The sequence below is a fragment of the Salvia splendens genome, chromosome 9, assembly GCF_004379255.2.
Source record: "Salvia splendens isolate huo1 chromosome 9, SspV2, whole genome shotgun sequence".
In the NCBI taxonomy this organism is placed as follows: domain Eukaryota; kingdom Viridiplantae; phylum Streptophyta; class Magnoliopsida; order Lamiales; family Lamiaceae; genus Salvia; species Salvia splendens.
In genome coordinates this window covers 14,761,267-14,780,060 of record NC_056040.1, presented here as the reverse complement: position 1 = coordinate 14,780,060, position 18,794 = coordinate 14,761,267, and the positions used below count along the sequence as shown (strand labels likewise).

The 18,794-nt window shown below is 35.7% G+C and overlaps 3 protein-coding genes across 5 annotated transcripts; 1 reads left to right on the top strand and 2 right to left on the bottom strand.

Annotated features, from left to right (window-relative positions):
- LOC121748353 (SWI/SNF complex subunit SWI3D-like) lies at positions 1-6,393 on the bottom strand. Of its 2 annotated transcripts, none has more exons than XM_042142656.1 (8): positions 5,805-6,393; positions 4,483-5,021; positions 2,481-3,086; positions 2,114-2,280; positions 1,503-2,020; positions 1,074-1,270; positions 467-867; positions 1-380 (listed from the first exon to the last, which is right to left on the bottom strand). In XM_042142656.1, the coding sequence occupies exons 1-7, from the start codon at positions 6,250-6,252 to the stop codon at positions 529-531; spliced, it is 2,814 nt and encodes a 937-aa protein (XP_041998590.1). In that variant the 5' UTR covers positions 6,253-6,393; the 3' UTR covers positions 1-380; positions 467-528. The 2 variants fall into 2 exon arrangements, with proteins under 2 accessions (XP_041998590.1, XP_041998591.1); XM_042142657.1 differs by having other exon boundaries at positions 1,074-1,267; positions 5,805-6,390.
- A 6,552-nt stretch (positions 6,394-12,945) lies between these two features.
- On the top strand, positions 12,946-15,758 carry LOC121746663 (BURP domain-containing protein BNM2A-like). 2 transcript variants are annotated; one of them, XM_042140576.1, is made up of 3 exons: positions 12,946-13,139; positions 13,212-14,012; positions 15,397-15,758. In XM_042140576.1, the coding sequence occupies exons 1-2, from the start codon at positions 13,098-13,100 to the stop codon at positions 13,989-13,991; spliced, it is 822 nt and encodes a 273-aa protein (XP_041996510.1). In that variant the 5' UTR covers positions 12,946-13,097; the 3' UTR covers positions 13,992-14,012; positions 15,397-15,758. The 2 variants fall into 2 exon arrangements, with proteins under 2 accessions (XP_041996510.1, XP_041996509.1); XM_042140575.1 differs by lacking the exon at positions 15,397-15,758 and having other exon boundaries at positions 12,947-13,139; positions 13,212-14,074.
- Positions 14,137-17,758, bottom strand: LOC121746662 (rRNA-processing protein UTP23 homolog). Its single transcript, XM_042140574.1, has 6 exons — positions 17,409-17,758; positions 17,209-17,289; positions 16,208-16,328; positions 15,194-15,481; positions 14,801-14,866; positions 14,137-14,386 (listed from the first exon to the last, which is right to left on the bottom strand). The coding sequence occupies exons 1-6, from the start codon at positions 17,597-17,599 to the stop codon at positions 14,285-14,287; spliced, it is 849 nt and encodes a 282-aa protein (XP_041996508.1). The 5' UTR covers positions 17,600-17,758; the 3' UTR covers positions 14,137-14,284.
- Positions 17,759-18,794: the final 1,036 nt, after the last annotated feature.

Genomic DNA, 18,794 nt, shown 5'->3' with positions numbered 1-18,794 from the left:
TTGATCAATAATTTCATTTTTACATGTTCGAGCATGTTGGAAAAATATACTCCACTAAATTATACAATACACAACTACTACAGATGGTTGTTTTGAGTGGCGGTGATGTAAATTATGGCAATTTTACAATATCCAGCAGCAGTTATAATCTACAAAACCAGATTGATATCACTCACACTAAACGCATTCTTAAAGCTTTTCCTTCCCCATGCCTGGATCCTTCTCATTGCTGGGATTCTCTTAAGCTGCCCTCCATCTTGGATCATTTTCAGCTGATTTTGATTCATGTTCGATAAAACATTCTAGAAGTCCGGTCGGAGTAAGTGCATTGTCAAAGCATAAGGCCTCTTTCACCACCACAACATCATTTACAAATCAGCCTGATTAGCAATTTTGAGAATTTCAGTCAATAAACATGTTTGTATAGTTAGGCAATGAAAAGAAAAATTTATGCAGAAATACTCACTTGGTAGAAGTGAAAGTGTACAGACATTTGGAGCATAAGATGATTGGCAGGAAACTTAGGGCCTACTCCATGCCAACTGAACTTCCTGTGGCATTTCCAGTCAACATAGTGCTTGAAGTAGGATTCGGTGGCATCATTGGTCTTGAAATGGGTGGCCGAAGGGAGTTCATGCCCATTAAGGTTCTAGACGCTGCGTTTGGGAAAGCAGCTGATGCCCTGTTGGGAGGTAGATTCTGTGATGCTAGACGAGCTGATCCCGGTGGCATCCCAAATCGTGTTGCGATTATCTGTGCTCTCTCTTGTAAGAGCCTCTGTTTCGACCGATCCAACAGTTCCCTAACCCTCATTCCGACATTTTCCATATCGGCAAAGAAAGCCAACTTGGTCTCCAGCTTGTACAACTGCAACCAAAGCAGCCCTAAGCTATACAAGGTGCATATAAACAGATAAAATAGTACTTTGTCAAACCCTAGTATGACCTCAATGACAAGAATAAGAAAGCTTCTAGACACTGCACAAGTGCAAAGACATTAAACAAAACCAGTTTACTTTCCAGGAATACCTGTGAGGGGTTTACGTCAAATATAACTTGCAACGGAAAAAATACCTGCTTTTCTATTAGAAATGTGGAAAGTTGAAGTATTTGATCTTCTTCTTGATCGGCGAGAAGCTTTGCTTTCACTGCTCCAGCTGACAGGGCAGTCACTGCGGCTCGTTTTAGCTTCTCATCAGAATCAAGATATTTTTTTGTCACTTCAGAATCTTTCTTTTCATTACCACTTCCTTCAGCTTCTCTATCACCTACTTCATTTCAAAGACGATGTTATGTAGTTTCATCTCAAAATCTGTCTTGTTGGTCTTTAGAGGTAAGTAATAAGCATTTATATTCCAGGCAATATGGCACTTTTTATCTCAGTAAGATGAACCGTCTATAGCTGATGCAATGAACTCAGTTGAAGAATCTTCCGTCCATTAGACAGGTTAATCACCTTAATGATGAAAACAAGCTTAAAAAGGCAAAATGCAAAATCAATACCTGCAATGTTGTCTTTTTCAGTTGAATTTGAGTTAACCAATGCATCAGCCTCTTTAATTCCAGAAACAGGTGCCATATCTTCTTTAATATGCTCTTTAGAGTGAGAGCCATCCACAGCTACGGCTACACCTTCTGCTTCGGAGGCAGAACTTGATTGAAGCTCAGTTTGAGATGTTGAGACTGCTGGTTCTTCAGCATCTTTTGGTGCTGTTTCGTTTGGCAAATCAGAGCTACCAGGGGCACTCTGTGAGTTTGATTTATCATCCTCCTCCATAGCCACTACATCAGGTTCCTTAACAGTATCTGATCTGTCTGTACTGTCAGGTTTGAGGGAAGCTGCATCATTCTGATCCTTAGAAGAAAAATGCTTTCCTCTATTATTTTCTTCAGGAGCAGAATCCTTGTTGCCATCATTTCCATCATCAGGTAAAACAACTGGATTAGGATTTTCCTCTAGTTTTTCAGCATTTCCATCCTTGTCCTTCTCAGGTTCATGCTCTGTTGTTTTAGTAGAAATTCTGCAAATTTATAATTCAGAAAAAAAAATACAATCAAGAGTGTAATTGGTTTTCAAGTATTAAAATGACAAAGAAACATTGAGAAACACATACTCTTCGGCATCATCCGTACTCTTCTTGTCATCTGAAGGATCTTCCAGAGGGATGCAGTGCCTGGCCGCAAGCTGCTCACTGGAATAACCACTAGAGAGAGATTTCAATAGGCTACAAACTGATGCATTGGCAATATTAGGGTCCACCAGTCTTACTAGAAATGCAGCCTGAGATAGAGAAACTTATCAGGTTGCAGTAGAATGTAAACGAAGTTAAAATGCAGAATATTCAAACTAATTGAACTCAATTTTATTTAAGCTTGGTCGTTGGAAAAAGATTTCAAGCAGATACAGACAAGAGGGAAACACAAGAGAAGTCAAGCTTGATATATAAACAATTTAGGAGTGACGGATTAAATATCACATACCAATGTCATCACAGGGTTACCAGCTTCAGCTAAGCATAATTTATCTCCAGGTGATGGAAAAGAACACACGGCTTCAAATGCTTCCTTGAGAGCCTTCAATGCAAAGCTCTCTCCAGCTTCAGGACTCGCATCTGATTCCTTGACCTCATTAACCTTTGAGATATCCATTGGACAGGATGAGTCCTGATTGTCGGTACTCCCACCTTGGCTGTCCGTTTTCACCGCAGCATCTTTAGGAGCAGCATCACTATCTTTATCAGCTTCAGGAGTAGAGTCTTTATTACTGATGGAATCCGGAGCTCCATTTTCCTTGGGAACGTCATTGTTTTCATCACCATGGTTGAAAAAAGTATCTTCAATTGGCATTTGAACAAAGTGCAAGATACACTGAGCTTTTGTCTTTGTTGCAACATGCTCGGCAATCTCACTCCAATTATCTCTAAATAATTCTATAGCTTCAAGCAGAAGAAGAGTTTCTTGATCTGTCCATTTCCCTCCACTAGCACCACTAGCGTCTGGTGGTTCCATAAGAATGAAATCTAGTGGGGACATATCTGACCCAAACTTCCCATTGTTGTAACACTCAGCACAGAGATCAAAATCCGCCTGTTTACATGTCAGATTCAAAAATAATAAGCATATCATAGAAGTATGGGCACTCAAGGGCATAAAACTGTCTATAATGTGATAGAAATACATGTTTGGACATGCTAGCGGAATGAAGCAACTACTACTTCGCAAATATAGTCCAAAGAGCTACTGACCAGAAAGAAATGAAAACAATCACGAATTTTAGATGTTGGCCACCTCTAAAATTAAAGTTTAGATGTTTGCAATACTCATAGACAGAAGTAATTAATTTTTTTCTATAACAAAAGAGCTGTCGTACTTCTACGCTATAATATATTGATATAAGGTTTCCCTTCCAGTGAATATTTTTTAATAGCATTGAAGGGACAACACTACATTACCTTTTAAACTGATGCAAATTCAAGTTCAATAATAACAACCAGATATCCAAAGATTTTATCTATCTTTTGATCATTAGGAATTTAAGTGTGGTGGCCTAACATATTAAAACCACCAGTGATGTTAGGGTCGCGGGGCGCACCGGGTCGATGAGGTGAAAATTCGGGTCGTGGGTCGATGAGTCGACGCGGTCGAGAGACCCACGTATCAAGGCTATTTTTTATGCCTTTTAATATTAAATCAAATAATATATTGCTCTAATGTTTATAATATATCAAATAATATAAATGTAAATGTAATTCATATGAATAGAGATAAAGTGGAAAATAGAAATTATCAAAAATATCAAAACAATTCATAAGTCATAACACAAAATAAATAATTGAAACCATTGTCTGAAACTATCAAAAGAAAGGAATATATGAAGGGTGGCAACAAAAGATCTTTGAACCGAATTCTAAAGTGTAGAAAGTGGGTTTGAAAAGTTTGATGTGGTGCATGCATATATATAGAGAATTGAGATTGAGAATGTCAGAAAACGTGTGATATATTTGAGAAAATAAGAGAGAGCAGATTTTTAGGTAAGTTTTACTTTTATATTTTGTTTATTTTAGTAAAAACAAATCAGCATCGAAGGGAAAGATTTACATAAAAAAGATTTAGGGATTTATCTTAAAACATGACTGCGCAGCATGTGTTTGGGAGACCCAGCCGACACACTCGACCCGGGCGACCCAGGCGACCCAGCGGCGACCCTGTAACTCGATCAACCCACCCATGTTGGGGCGGTGATGGTCTCAACCCAGGCGACCCGGGCGACCCGAGCGACATTTTGACAACACTGAAAACCACTACTTTCAAATAAAATGAAACTTCTTAGTTCCAAGCCATGCTTGAAGATGAAGGGACCTATTACTAAGAAATGATGCCGGTGCTGAAAAATATACTCAAGCGAACCACAAATCCTCATAAATGCATACCAACAGAACAAGCATTCAGAAAGAAAGGAACTTCAATGTCAAAGACAAGAAACCTGCTTCTGGCAGTGATATCGCTTCCGTGAACAATCCGCTGAGCAAGAGTTACAATGGTACTCAACAGAAGGGCCTTCAGACTTCACTAGTTCATCAGTGACGACAGTTTCTGGAAGCAAACCAGACGAAAAGGATGGACTGTTCATGTTCATCCCGGCAACAATTGGATTCCATGATTGCACCGCTTCAAATTTAAAGAGTTTTTCAACCAATGATTCAATTTTTCCAGATTCATCCTTGTTAGCATCCACATCAACATTAATAGCAGCAGGCTCCTGGTCTGGGAAAGGATGGTAATTAATCAATCCCCAGTAATCCAAAAACTCCATCACCTCTTGCCTAGCATCAGGTTCTCCAACAGTAAGTTCGGACAGATGCTTCAGCTCAACTTTTGTATCAGGATCCAGGTGGAACTTTTTCATTATCCAATTACGTATCTCCATATATATTTCCTGAGTCCTACTTTCTGATTTCCCATTGAAGAATGAAGGCAGCATTCTTTCTTCCAGTGGATGGATTTTTGTCCATGAAAACCAACCTGAAACACAAGTACATTTAGAGAAAAATATTCTACTGAAATCCAACACAAATTGATTTTTGGAAATTTCTAATAGAAACGACAAAAGGAACTTGGAATGCTTCAATCCCAGATTACTTATCCTCCCACGAAAACACTGACATGGACCAGAAGATAAAAGAGAAAGGTCTTCAAGACAAAAGATGCTGCATTTACACCTGAACTGAGTTTTTTTTAATCTTTAGCCACTAATATAATGACGGAAAGTAGCTGCAATAGCACAAAAGCTCAGAGCAGAATACCCTCGCAGACGGCAGACCTATATAAGGTGATAGTCTTACTTAATGACATCCTCAGCAAATAAGTAGAATTGCTTACCCAATACTTCCATTTACTTTCCTCATCAAAGTCCAAAATTGGGGGAAAGATCAAGCTTTTACTATCCATGAATGACTTTAATAGTAAAGGCGGCAAATTCGATTCCCTAATTCCTATATGAAAAAATGTTGGTGGAAGAATAATCTCCAATTACCCTACAAAACCCTAATTTCGAGGGAACCATAGAATCAAGCTCCAGATGAGAATAATTCACCACAAAATACAAAGAAGACTACCTTTTTTTCTCAAAATAACCTAACTGCCAGTCTAAACCTTTAGTTCAACTATCATGCATTCCAAACCTATTTCCCCAAATCAGAAAATTAGAGTGTGAGCAATGTTGCCCTAAATTCGACAATCACTCGTCTCAGTGTGTAAAACAAACAAGCACGGCGAGAAACACCGTAATTCAAATCACTGACTCACCGGCATGAATAGGCACCACGTGAGCGCGCGCATCTCTCGATCTAATCGCTTCATACTCAGCCTCAAGCTTCGCCTCCATTGCCTCCCAATTCTCGGTCAGTCTACTCATCTCCTCAGCCCTCGCCGCCGCCGCCTCCCGAGCCTCCACCTCGCTCTTCAGCAAAGCCGCCTCAGACAAGCTGCTGCTGTTGTACGGCTGCACGCGCGCCCTAGTGCAGGGCCCATTCATGTGGATCGGAGAGAAAGGAACCGACGGAGGCTTCTCCCTCGCCTGTCTCTTCGAAGAAGCCGTTTGAGAAGCCGAGCTTCCGCCGCTGTTGTTGATGGAGGCTGATTTCCTCTTCTGACCGCCTCTCCGCCTAGAATTCGGCTGCTCCGACGGTGAAGCCTCCATCGCCGACACCGTCGGAGACGAATTAGCGGCGGAGTCTCTTCGCTTTTCATCCATTGTTTGAGAGCTCTCCGCTTTCAGTCGACTGTGTGAGATACGTACATTTCTGCTGTATCTATCGATATAAGACTTATCCTCTGCGACGCCCGCCTACGGTAATTTTCTCGTTCAACGTGAAACGCTTTGTGTGCCGTTGATTCATCTGGCGTTGAGATATCAATGGTTCTGATATTCTGACTATAAATGGGTCGGTAATCGCAATATTTAAACAAAATCGCTGAGATGTTGTTGCGCTTTTATAAAGTCATCGTTCGTTGACTGTAAATGTATGTGGAGTAAAATTTTATCAATCAGTATATTTGAATTATGTTCTAATTTGAGAAGTGTTATGCAGCATATTTGTGTTGTTCGAATGAGTGTTTTTCTGGTTGCCCTTGAATAAATGGCGTCCTGCTAAATGAAGAAAGGGCGATGCGACAAATACCTTCGTCCTATTCTCGTAGTAGGTATGAGGAAGGATATAAGAGTGGTATACATACATTGCGTGATTTTCCGACTGCCAAGCATATGTGGTCATGCCTTTTGAGATATGGCGACATAGAGAATTTTTTTTATTGCTCTTTAAATTTAATCGAATGACTGTTCCGGAACATCGACTCTAAACTTTTGTTGAGCAAGAAAACGGCTTTCGCGCTAGCACGCTCGGCCGTTGCTTGTTGGAAGCCTTTAGCCCTAGTGACATTAGATGATGCACGACTTTTGAATAAGGTAGTTGGTTCATTTGGAAAGGAGATGTCAGTTTATTTTTAAAAGGAGAAAAGGTAAGCTCGAAAGGAATCATGGCTCAGATTATCGTAATGGCTAAGACCGTTGGGGAGTTTAGTTTGACGGATGGCATGCGCATAGGAGCTATGTGTACGCCTATGCTGATTGGATGGCAACCTCCACAAGTGGATGCGGTCAATTTTAACACGGATGCTTCCATTGAAGGGGATTTTGATCTTTTGGTGGAGGGCTTTTTCGAAAACTAAAGATAGAGAGTGATAGCTTTGTTTGGGTGTCGATGATTACGAGCAAATTCAAGACCTCAACTAATTATCATTCCTTAGTACAAAAGGTGTGTAACATCCTTCAAGATTTTGATTCAATTGTTGTTCGACATGTGCACAGAAAAGGTAACTTTGCAACACATCTTTATCTTTGTCACATTTTGCTTATAGCTTTTATAGAGGAGTTCACGTTTTAAAGGCTCCGTCTTTGGGGTTAAGTAGTTGGTTGATCTATGATAGTATAGGTGTTTCTTACATTCGTTAGTTAGTGTTGATTTTCAGGTTTTACCAGCTTTTCTTTATCAGAAGAAATAATGAGTCTATTAATTGTCTTATTAATAAACTCATTCTTCAGAATGTGTTTTACATTCAATAGTTTGCGTTAGTCTTTAGGCTTTACCTGCTTTTTTAACAAAAAAAAGTGAGTTTATTAATTGTGTAATTACATCTATTTGTTAGCAAAGTATTAAATAATTATATTGATTTAAAAATTTGAGTGATAATTTAGAGACATAATGTCTCCAAGCCATAATATCTCTATGTCACTTTGCCATAAGCCAAATTATAGTATTGACTAATATACCCTTATTTTGAATTAAATAACAATTGAATAGATAAATATGTATCAATTAATCACAAAAGGAAAGGCAATTCATATCAAATTACTATATTTTATCTAAATATACATCAATCAAATTATTATCAAAAGTCAACTCATATCAAATTACACTCTTTTAGTAAGATACTCCATATCATAAATTGACTTTCTACAAAATTATCATTATATAAAAACATTTGAATTCAATCATCTAATAGTCACATAGGAATACTTAATTTCTTAATATTATCCTCCAACGAAATAAAAATGTTCATTCGCATCCAATTATTTTATTATTAAATAATCATTAAATTTATAGATTGTAAAAAATATATATGTACGTATATATATTTAATTTTTAATTGTTATCATCCAACGAAATAGTAATAGTTAGCATCAAATTATTTCTTAGTGGTATTAAAAAATTATTAAAATTATAAGTCATAAAAATGACAACATGTATAGATATACTTAATTCTAAGTGTTATCATCCAACAAAATAGTATAGTATTAGCATCAAATTATTGTAGTATTATTTTTAAATAATTATTAAAATTATAAGTCATAAAAACGACTACTTCTAAATATGTACTTCATTTCTAATTGTTATCATCCAACGAAATAGTAATAGTATTTACATCAAATTATTTTATTAGTAGTATTAAATAATTATTAAAATTCTGAATCAAAAAATGACTACATGTGTATACTTAATTTCTTAGTGCTATCGTTCAACGAAATAGTAATAGTCATTCACATCAATTTTTTTATAAATAATGTTTAAAATTCTAAATTGTAAAATAGTACTCCAGTAGTATGCATATGTTATATACTTAATTTCTACTTGTATCATCTAATGAAAGGATAATAGTCATTTGCATCAAATTATTTTATTAGTATTAAATAATTATTAAAATTATGAATCATAAAAATGATACTTTAACGTGACAAAATGACATAAAACTGATAAAATGTTACTTTTGCCGGATAAAATGATACTTTCAGCCGATAGAATGATTGTTTTGCCGGGTAGAATGCTAGCTATTTTTTGTGTATAAAATGACATTTTTGTTTAATAAAATGATACTTTTACCTTATAAAATGATAATATAAGCGGATAAAATGACAGTAAGCTTATAAAAATGATAGTTTAGCTGGAGAAATTGCATATAAGCTGATAAAATAATACTTTAACGTGACAAAATGACATAAAAACTGATAAAATGATACCTTTGCCCGATAGAATGATACTTTAAGCCTATAGAATGATAGTTTTGCCGGGTAGAATGATACTTTCAGCCGTTAGAATGATATGTATTTTTGGTGTATAAAATGACATTTTTTTAATAAAATGATACTTTTACCTTATAAAATGATAATCTAAGCGGATAAAATGACAGTAAGCTTATAAAAATGATAGTTTAGCTGGAGAACTTGCATATAAGCTGATAAAATGATACTTTAACGTGACAAAATGACATAAAACTGATAAAATGATACATTTGCCCGATAGAATGATACTTTAAGCCTATAGAATGATAGTTTTGCCGGGTAGAATGCTAGCTATTTTTTGTGTATAAAATGACATTTTGTTTAATAAAATGATATTTTTACCTTATAAAATGATAATGTAATCGGATAAAATGACAGTAAGCTTATAAAACTGATAGTTTAGCTGGAGAAATTGCATATAAGCTGATAAAATGATACTTTAACGTGACAAAATGACATAAAACTGATAAAATGATAGTTTTGCCGTATAGAATGATACTTTCAGCCGATAGAATGATATGTATTTTTGGTGTATAAAATGACATTTTTGTTTAATAAAATGATACTTTTACCTTATAAAATGATAATCTAAGCGGATAAAATGACAGTTAGCTTATAAAAATGATAGTTTAGCTGGAGAAATTGCATATAAGCTGATAAAATGATACTTTAACGTGACAAAATGACATAAAGCTGATAAAATGATAGTTTTGCCGGATAGAATGATAGTTTTGCCGGGTAGAATGCTAGCTATTTTTTGTGTATAAAATGACATTTTTGTTTAATAAAATGATACTTTTACCTTATAAAATGATAATCTAAGCGGATAAAATGACAGTAAGCTTATAAAAATGATAGTTTAGCTGGAGAAATTGCATATAAGCTGATAAAATAATACTTTAACGTGACAAAATGACATAAAACTGATAAAATGATACTTTTGCCAGATAGAATGATACTTTCAGCCGATAGAATGATATGTATTTTTGGTGTATAAAATGACATTTTGGTTTAATAAAATGATACTTTTACCTTATAAAATGATAATCTAAGCGGATAAAATGACAGTTAGCTTATAAAAATGATACTCTGAGTTGATAAAATGATACGTTTACTGCTTTGTGATAAAATGATGGGTTTAATTCATAGAATGATAGTTTTGACTGATAAAATGAGCGAAATTCAGAAATTAAATGAGCGAAATTTGTATACGCAAATTTTATCATGAGCGAAATGACATATTTACCCCCGCGCTTTTTTTATGAAGTAAATCTAAGTTTGAATCTAGACCGCGTGATTATAAAAACGTGTGTTCCAGATTTAGTTATAGGGTTATTACGGAAATTGGGGTTATCATTATAACGCACCCCTATATATATATTTATTTAAATATCAAATTTCACAAATCATAATGTATGAAAAAAAATAAACCGTGAATTAAATCAAATCAAATCATAATGTAATTTGATTTAGGATTTAAATCAAATTGTGAACACTCTTAAGTTGTCAAGTTAAATTGAAAAGTTGTACTAATAAAATCAAATTGCTCAAATAAATATCGCCCCAAATAATTGAGAAAACATATGCGGTTAATATTGGGGCCCTTATTTTCAAAGATAAATTGACCCCTGCATTATTTGCAATACATAGAGTGATGATGATAAGTGACAGTTTTCAAAATAAAAATATATAATTGCACCCACCAACTTGTACTAGTATAATGAATGAAGATTCTATGTAAATTGTGATTTAGATCAAGTTTTTAGTATGATAAAAAAATTACAAAAAATCATCGGCAAACTCAATCTAGATTATTATTGCCTTTGAATATGACTAAAGCCTAAATTATTCATGGATTCTATGATCATTCTTATTGCCTTCGCAAGAATAGATATAATAAGGGCGGTAGACCGTAGATGTTAACGTGTGATTTTGAAAGCAATCGAAAGCTAGTAGTATATGTTTGGTCCAAATCATGTCGATAGTTGTTCACCTGCAACTTATATAAATATTATTAACTGGATATTATCTATAGAGAATAAAATAGATCATCTCAATCACATTTTTTGTATCTTACTCAATAAATTAAACCTATACATATATCAAATTACGAAACTGTCCATATAGAATGAAACAAATAAGAATGGTATGGTTTTTGTATCGTACTCAATAAATTAAACATATACATATATCAAATTACGAAATTGTCCATATAGAATGAAACAAATAAGAATGGTATGGATTTATCTAGGGATGTCAATGTAACCCGGAACTCGCGGGTCGGCCCGAATAACCCGATAAAAATACAGGGTTAGGGTTGTAATTTCGCAGCCTGAATTTAAAATCGGGCCATTCGGGCTGACCCGTTCGGGTTGTCGGGTTAGGCGGGCTGACCCGTTCGGGTTACGGGTCGGCCTGTCGGGTTGAAGGCTTCTGCATAGCGAGCAGTTTTTGTAACGGTCATAACTTTCTCTACAAAGCTCTGATTGAAGCGTGCAATATATCCACGCGAAGCTCTTTCGAAGACGAAGAGAATGATATGCATTAGAGGTTTATCAGACTTCAAAATCGCGAGAAACATTGACTCAAACAAGGTTGCTGCACGTCCACATATTTTGTGTACATTTTCTAATCCATTTTCTATCATTTCTCAACAAACATGTAAACATACCAAAATATAGAAATATAATCAAAATCATCCAAGACAACCCTCTAAAACCATGCAAAATCCAAATACGTCAACCGACTATATAAGATCACGAAAAAAATCACTATGTGGTTCATGGATTCATAAATACTCGTATATAAAAGCTTTTTTTTAGTATATTTCCAATATAATAGTGCAAAGTGTTTTGACTCTGCTTCGTCATTGAATTATGCGTACTTTTATGATTCTTAAAACAAAGATAAATTATTATTTGACTTATTTACAACTGGACTAAATTAAATTTGATCAATCATAATTCAAGAAAACTTAGAGTTACTCCAATTAGCTAGCATCTTGATAATTCACTCTTTAACAATTCAAAATATTTTTGTTACATCTGCGATGCACCTCCCACGTTATGAAAATTTTATTCAATTGTCTACGAATTGATTTATGTTTGAATTTTGAAACAAAGTGTTGATTTATGTTTTAAATACATAAACATAAACATACTATTGATAGATATTTTGTAAATAATTATGTAATGAATAAGTTATTTAAATTTAAATAACTTAATCTTTTTTAAAAATATTTAAAAAAATTAAAAATATGTATATAATTAAAGAAAATTTTAAATACGTATTATTTTTTTGAAAATATTAAAGAATTAAAAATACGCATTGGCCCGAATAACCCGGTGGGTTAGCCCGAAACCCGAAGGGTTAGGGTTAGGGTCGAACTTTTATAACCCGAATAGCCTGTACCTAAATGACCCGACAACCCGAATGGGTTGACCCGATTGACATCCCTAGATTTATCAATGTTGGTAAGAATATTGACTTCCATACATAATAATAACAATAATAATAATAATAATAATAATAATAATAATAATAATAATAATACAGTATTTTTTGAATTAGAACTCACGTGCACATCTAAGATAACTCAAATCCTGACATATAATTAGAGAGAAAGCATCTTACAAAATTACGACTATACTATAACCTGAAATTTTGGTTATTTTGGGGTGCACATATTTATTTGTTTCTTTTTTATCCTTTCTTTAGTAATAGCTGCATAGGATACCAGATTTACAAGGCTAGGTGGATATGTAATGTTTTTTTTATCAACTGCCTTCTCATTTCCATTGCTCATTATTGATGTGTTTGGGACAAAAAAAAGCTCATATAATTAACAATAATACCTTCAAGCCTGTCACCATCAAGATAGTCATCAACAAAAAAAAACAAATTGCCACCTCTTTCCTTTCAATCCATAACTTGTACAAGAACATATCGAAATCTGTAGATTTTGCATCAACTAAGAAGTTCAAATGGATGTAAAGCTCCCACTCTGCAGCCTCATCATTCTACTGGTAAATGTTTCCATCTACATATTTCAACACAAAATCTGGTCCATTTCATGTTAACTGTGACAAATTTGGCAGGCAGCTATTAATGGAAATGGATTGCAAAAAATGGATATGAGAATTGAGCAAGTTCATTCATCACCCCACATGCATCACCACATGGATCCTTCACTCATCGTCTTCTTCTTCGTAGAGGATCTCACGGTAGGAAACACCATTCCCATCTACTTCCCGAGCAGAGGACTTGACTCTGTCTCTGCACATTTGCTCCCAAAAGAGGAAGCCGATTCCATTCCCTTCTCATCCGACCAACTCAACCACCTCCTTAAGGTCTACTCTTTTCCCCGGGGCTCGCCTCAAGCCACTGCCATGGAGGACACCCTCCGCCAGTGTGAGACGAAGCCCATCAAGGGTGAGACTAAGACCTGCCCGACATCTTGGGGTTCGATGCTTGATTTTGCTACTAGCATCATTGGCTCAGGGACCGAGATCAAGATTCTGTCAACCACTCACGTCACACCATCTAGTGCCATTCTACAGAAGTACAAGATCATGGGGGTCGAGGAATATCCGGCTTCGAAGGTTGTGGCATGCCATACGATGCCTTACCCTTATGCTGTTTTCTACTGCCATTACCAAGAGAGCCAGAGCAGGGTGTTTAATGTTTCACTTACCGGAGAGAATGGTGACCGGGTAGAAGCAGTTGCAGTCTGCCATATGGATACATCGCAGTGGAGCCGCAACCATGTCTCCTTCAAGGTGCTTGGAATCGAGCCAGGCTCCTCCCCTGTGTGCCATTTCTTTCCAGCTGATAACTTTGTCTGTGTTCCTTCGGATGCTTTGATGCAGCAGGCTTGAGCTTGAGCTGCTTGGTCATAGGTACTTTCGTTATTCAGTTTATGTAATGATCTTCAATAAAATTGCTGGAATAATCCGAGATAGAACATGTGTCCTCATATTTCTGGAGAAAACTACTAATGCAACACAAATAGAGGCATACATGTCAATGAATTCAATCTCATCTATTGATCAAAAGGAAGATAAATTGATTTCATCTGTATTGAATTGTAACATATCTCTGCAAAACTTAGGGTCAATGAAGGTACTCTAGTACAAGTTGGAAAGTTTTAGTTGTAGAAATACAATCTGCATCACGACTCAGTGGAAGTCTTGTTTTTCCTCGACCTCTTCCGTTTCCTGTTTCTTGCGCTATTATCACCATCTCCTTCCTGCGACCTAACTTGACTTCTCATCTGATCAATGAGATAACAGAGTCGTTAGTAAATAACAGAAGCATAAAAACCCATCTCAAGCAGGAATACACCCAAATATATTTTGGAATGATTGGTTGTATATTATACTACTCCATCAATCATAATCCTGCTAAAAGTTGCAGCTAGAAACTCATTGGGTTGATACATGTATTTGAAAAAAGGAACCGATTGACTACATGCCAAGTTTCCTTTGAACTTGATTGAAGTTCAATTGCTCACACAGTTGATTAGACTCAAGTGAAATCAACGATATGCTAATTATCATTTCCAAACTCCAAATAAAACTAAGTCTATTACCATGTGTAGGACCTTAGGTAGAAAAAAAGAAAGCAACATTGATATAATGATACTTCCCAGTTGATTATTAGCAGGTAAAGTGCATTTTAAATGGACCTTTTGTGAAGCAGTATCTGTATTTCCTTGTTGCTTTTTCTTCTTGCATGATAGAGGATTTGGGCCCTGGACAAGACAACAATATTGCATAAACATGGTATTCATTAGACAATACTTAACATTGTTGTCACTGAGATATACTCCATATAGGGGGTGTTTGGTTGGCAAGATTAAATCTCATGATTAAATATGTATCATGTTTGGTTCATAAGATTGAACCCTTCAACTTAATCCTAGATTGATAGTCTCATGATAATTAGTCATAGCCTCCCCCCTCCAACTAAAATAATCCCACAACTTAATCCTAGATGGATAGTCTCATGATATTAGTCATGGCAACCGAACGCCACCATACTATATAAGAAAGCAAGAGTGAGAGTCCAAATAACTAACCTTAGCTCTCTTTTGTTTGAATTGAGCTTTATCGGCTTTATCGATTCTAGTCATCTTAACATCTGTCCTGGGAATCAGTGTCTCTAAAATCTGTTCTTCTGTTTCAGAAGAATTCCTTCCTTCATCATTAGCTACCTTTTTCTTCTTTAACTTTAGCATCTTCATCTCCAACTCAGTCATACGTGACCGTTCCTCTTCAGCAGCCTTTGCAAACTCTTGCTGAAAAGCTGATGGGCGTTCGAGAAAGAGAGCATTTCTGAGAGCATATACTAGAGGCACACCTGGAATCTGCCCGCTAAAAGTTAGTGAACAGCAGTTTGGAAGTACGTATGACTAAGACAAAGTCGAGGAGAAAATCGGCAACTGCGGGGAATTTTAAGAAGTTGACGAGGAGAAAATCGGCAACTGCTGCTGTTCCAAACTCTGTGGCTAAGTCTCCAACTGGATATGATTGGTGGGTTGACTTTTCTATGCCCTTCTATTATTGTTATTGCTAATTAGTCCTCAGAGTTCAATCCACATTCTTTATTTTGAATACTCCCTTCGCTCCATGAAAATAGAAATATCTAGGACGGCATGAGTTTTAATTCATAATTGTTAAGTAGGAGAGCTAGAAATAAATAAGTTAGTGGAGAATGATATCTATCTCATTAGAAAAAGAAGTTAACAAAACCAGAAGTGAACTATTTTTATAGGACAGACCACAATAAAAATAGTCTATACATGAACGGAAGGAATATGATAGTACTCCCTCCGTTTTTTAAAAATAGCAACTATTTCCATATTGGGCCGTTCCTTAAAAATAGAAACTTTAGAATCTTTCTATTCTACGGCATGGACCCCACAATCCACTAACTCTACTTTCACTACTTTTTCTCTTCCTTCTCTCTTACTTTACTCATTTTTTCTTTTCCTCTCTCTTACTCATTTAAGATAAGGAGATGTTTACTACTTGAGACACGTTCACAACATTAAAAAATTATTTCATGATTATTCTAAAATAGAAATAGGAACCTGTTGAAACTTTTTCCTCAGCTCCGCATCCTGTGTGGCGACAAAGAAATGCTCAGTGTTTTTTTCTCCAATAACTTCTGTTATGCATGCTATAGCACTCTTCCGCTTTTCATGATCACATCTATAAAACAGAAACATTACCATTCAGAGACAAAGTTCAAACAGTTTGCAAGACACTCTCATTCCAGGTTTCAATCTAATGTATATATGTTGAAGGATGATTAATAGTTCATGTGAAAGAATGACCCTAAGAGCAACCAAAAGGGTCTAATAGTGGGACGAGTAAATAAGGTAAATTATTCGAAGGGAAAAGATCTATGAGACAACTAATAACCCTTTACCCTTTTTTGGATAGTTTCTTAATTAAAATCGTCTAGCCATATGAAGCTTGTGATAGTACTTAGCAACATTGTCACACAATGACTGGAATACAGTACCATACTCAATCACAAATTCCCTATCTAGCTTATAACGCCCAGAGCCTTTAATATGTATTGCAATTATGCAACTATAGTCCATCTTAATCTAGGATCAACCAATCAACCAGAGAAAACTCAAAAAGAAAAAAGAACAAACACTGGATTCAAATGCCACCAGCAAATTCAAATGGTGATTGGTGAACTGGTGATTTCAATGTGAGGCTGTCCTCAACTTGAGATAGCATGTCTAAGTATATCGAGTTTATACTTTTTTATCATTTCCACATATCTTCAATTTATCAAAGTAAAACCACGGCCGTTATTGTTCTTTGACTACATCCAGACATGTTTATCTCGTTCTCGTCACCATTAACTCTTAACGAGACGAGCACACTCAAGATTAGAGATAATTCGTTTTCGTCTCCACAATTTTTGGCATTAACCCTTCTTAAACATAAATTTCAACATAATATTTGCTTCACCAAACTGAGACACAACTGGCATGTTTTTGAACATGTTGACCATTTATTGAATGATACTCAAAGGATAGTATAATAGAAAGCATAAATTTTGAAAACTAACCTTGCAACCATCAGGCTACGCGCAGCATCGACCGAATCAGAGTAAGAGCTACCGAGGCTTTTCAACTCTGCAACAACACATCTGCACCAAAATATAAAAAGCCCTTTTTAAACCAAAAGTATTAAATTAAGCTCACAATCACGGTAAGAATACACTATAGAAAAGAAACGCCACATAGTGACGACAATCCTGGGCAAAACCTGGTGGTGAATATTTTGACGGGCGCGCCAAGGATATTCGTCAATGCGGTATCAGCTGGAGCAATTCCATTTGCTATAAGATGGTGCACGAAGGTCCCGTCGCATAGGACTTTGAAAGGCTCCCGAAATCCGAAGCAGGACGTGAAAAATCGCACAGCTTTGCGGTGCCGCTTTTGCTTGGTGAATCTCATTCGAACCTATTAACTCTAGCAACAAATGGTAGCTCAGAATAAGGCGACGCTGGAGAGTTCGGACAGAATGTTCGCGCTTCAGGGAGAAGGAAACAGAGGAGATGGAGAATTTTCTAGGGCTTTTCCGCTTTCTCTTTTTTCTCATTGAGTGGAGATTATTTTAGTCAGGCCCAACCCAACGATGATTAATATAGATAGCCCACGACTTGTTATTGAAAATTTTATCTATAAATAACTACTAGTATACTTTTTCACACATAAATAAAATAAATTTCTAACATATTCCGTTCAGACTAGGGCTGGAAAAAATTACAGAAATACCGGTCTTATCGTACCGAAAAAATACCGAATTTTTGGTATACTGTGATTTTTCGGTATGGTATGATACCTTACCGAAAGATTCCGGTAAGATAACGGTATAAAATTTCAAATACCGCGGTATACCGCTACATACCGAACACTAAGGTATATACCTCAAAAATATAAACACAATTATATATAAAATATATTTAATACTCCCTCCATCCCATAAAAGTATGTGCACCCATTTTTGTCCGTCCCACAAAAAATATGTGCATTCCATTTTTAAAAAGTTATATCAATTTAATATTGCAGGTCTCACTATCCACTAACTCTACTTTAACTGTCATTCTTCTCATCTCTCTTACTTTACCTTACCATTCTCCCTCCCTCTCTTACTTTACCAATTTTGTTTTAATTCCCGTACCATCTCATCTGCCCATATTTTTATGGGACGGAGGTAGTATATTTTTAAATTATAAAATCTATTGTGAAATATAAATATAATTATGAATAAATTATATTTAATTTAGTTTTAAAATTATAGTAAAATATAAATAATATTCTAAAAACTCAAATCTTCTATTTTAATTGATGTTGAAAGTTAGGTATATCGCAAAAGTAAGGTATACCGAACTTCGATATGGTATACCAAAAATGAGGTACGGTATCGGTATGCAAATTCGCCATACCGACAATAAGGTATACCGGAGTTCGGTATACCGAAAACTTTGGTAAGGTAAAGGTATGACTTTTTTCGCATACCGTATTTACAGTAAGGTATACGGTATGATGATTTTGGTAAGGTATATCGTACCTACCCACCCCTAATTCAGACCGAGCCCATAAACCCTCTTCCTCTACTATTCCACTAAACCATGGTTGATATTGAAAA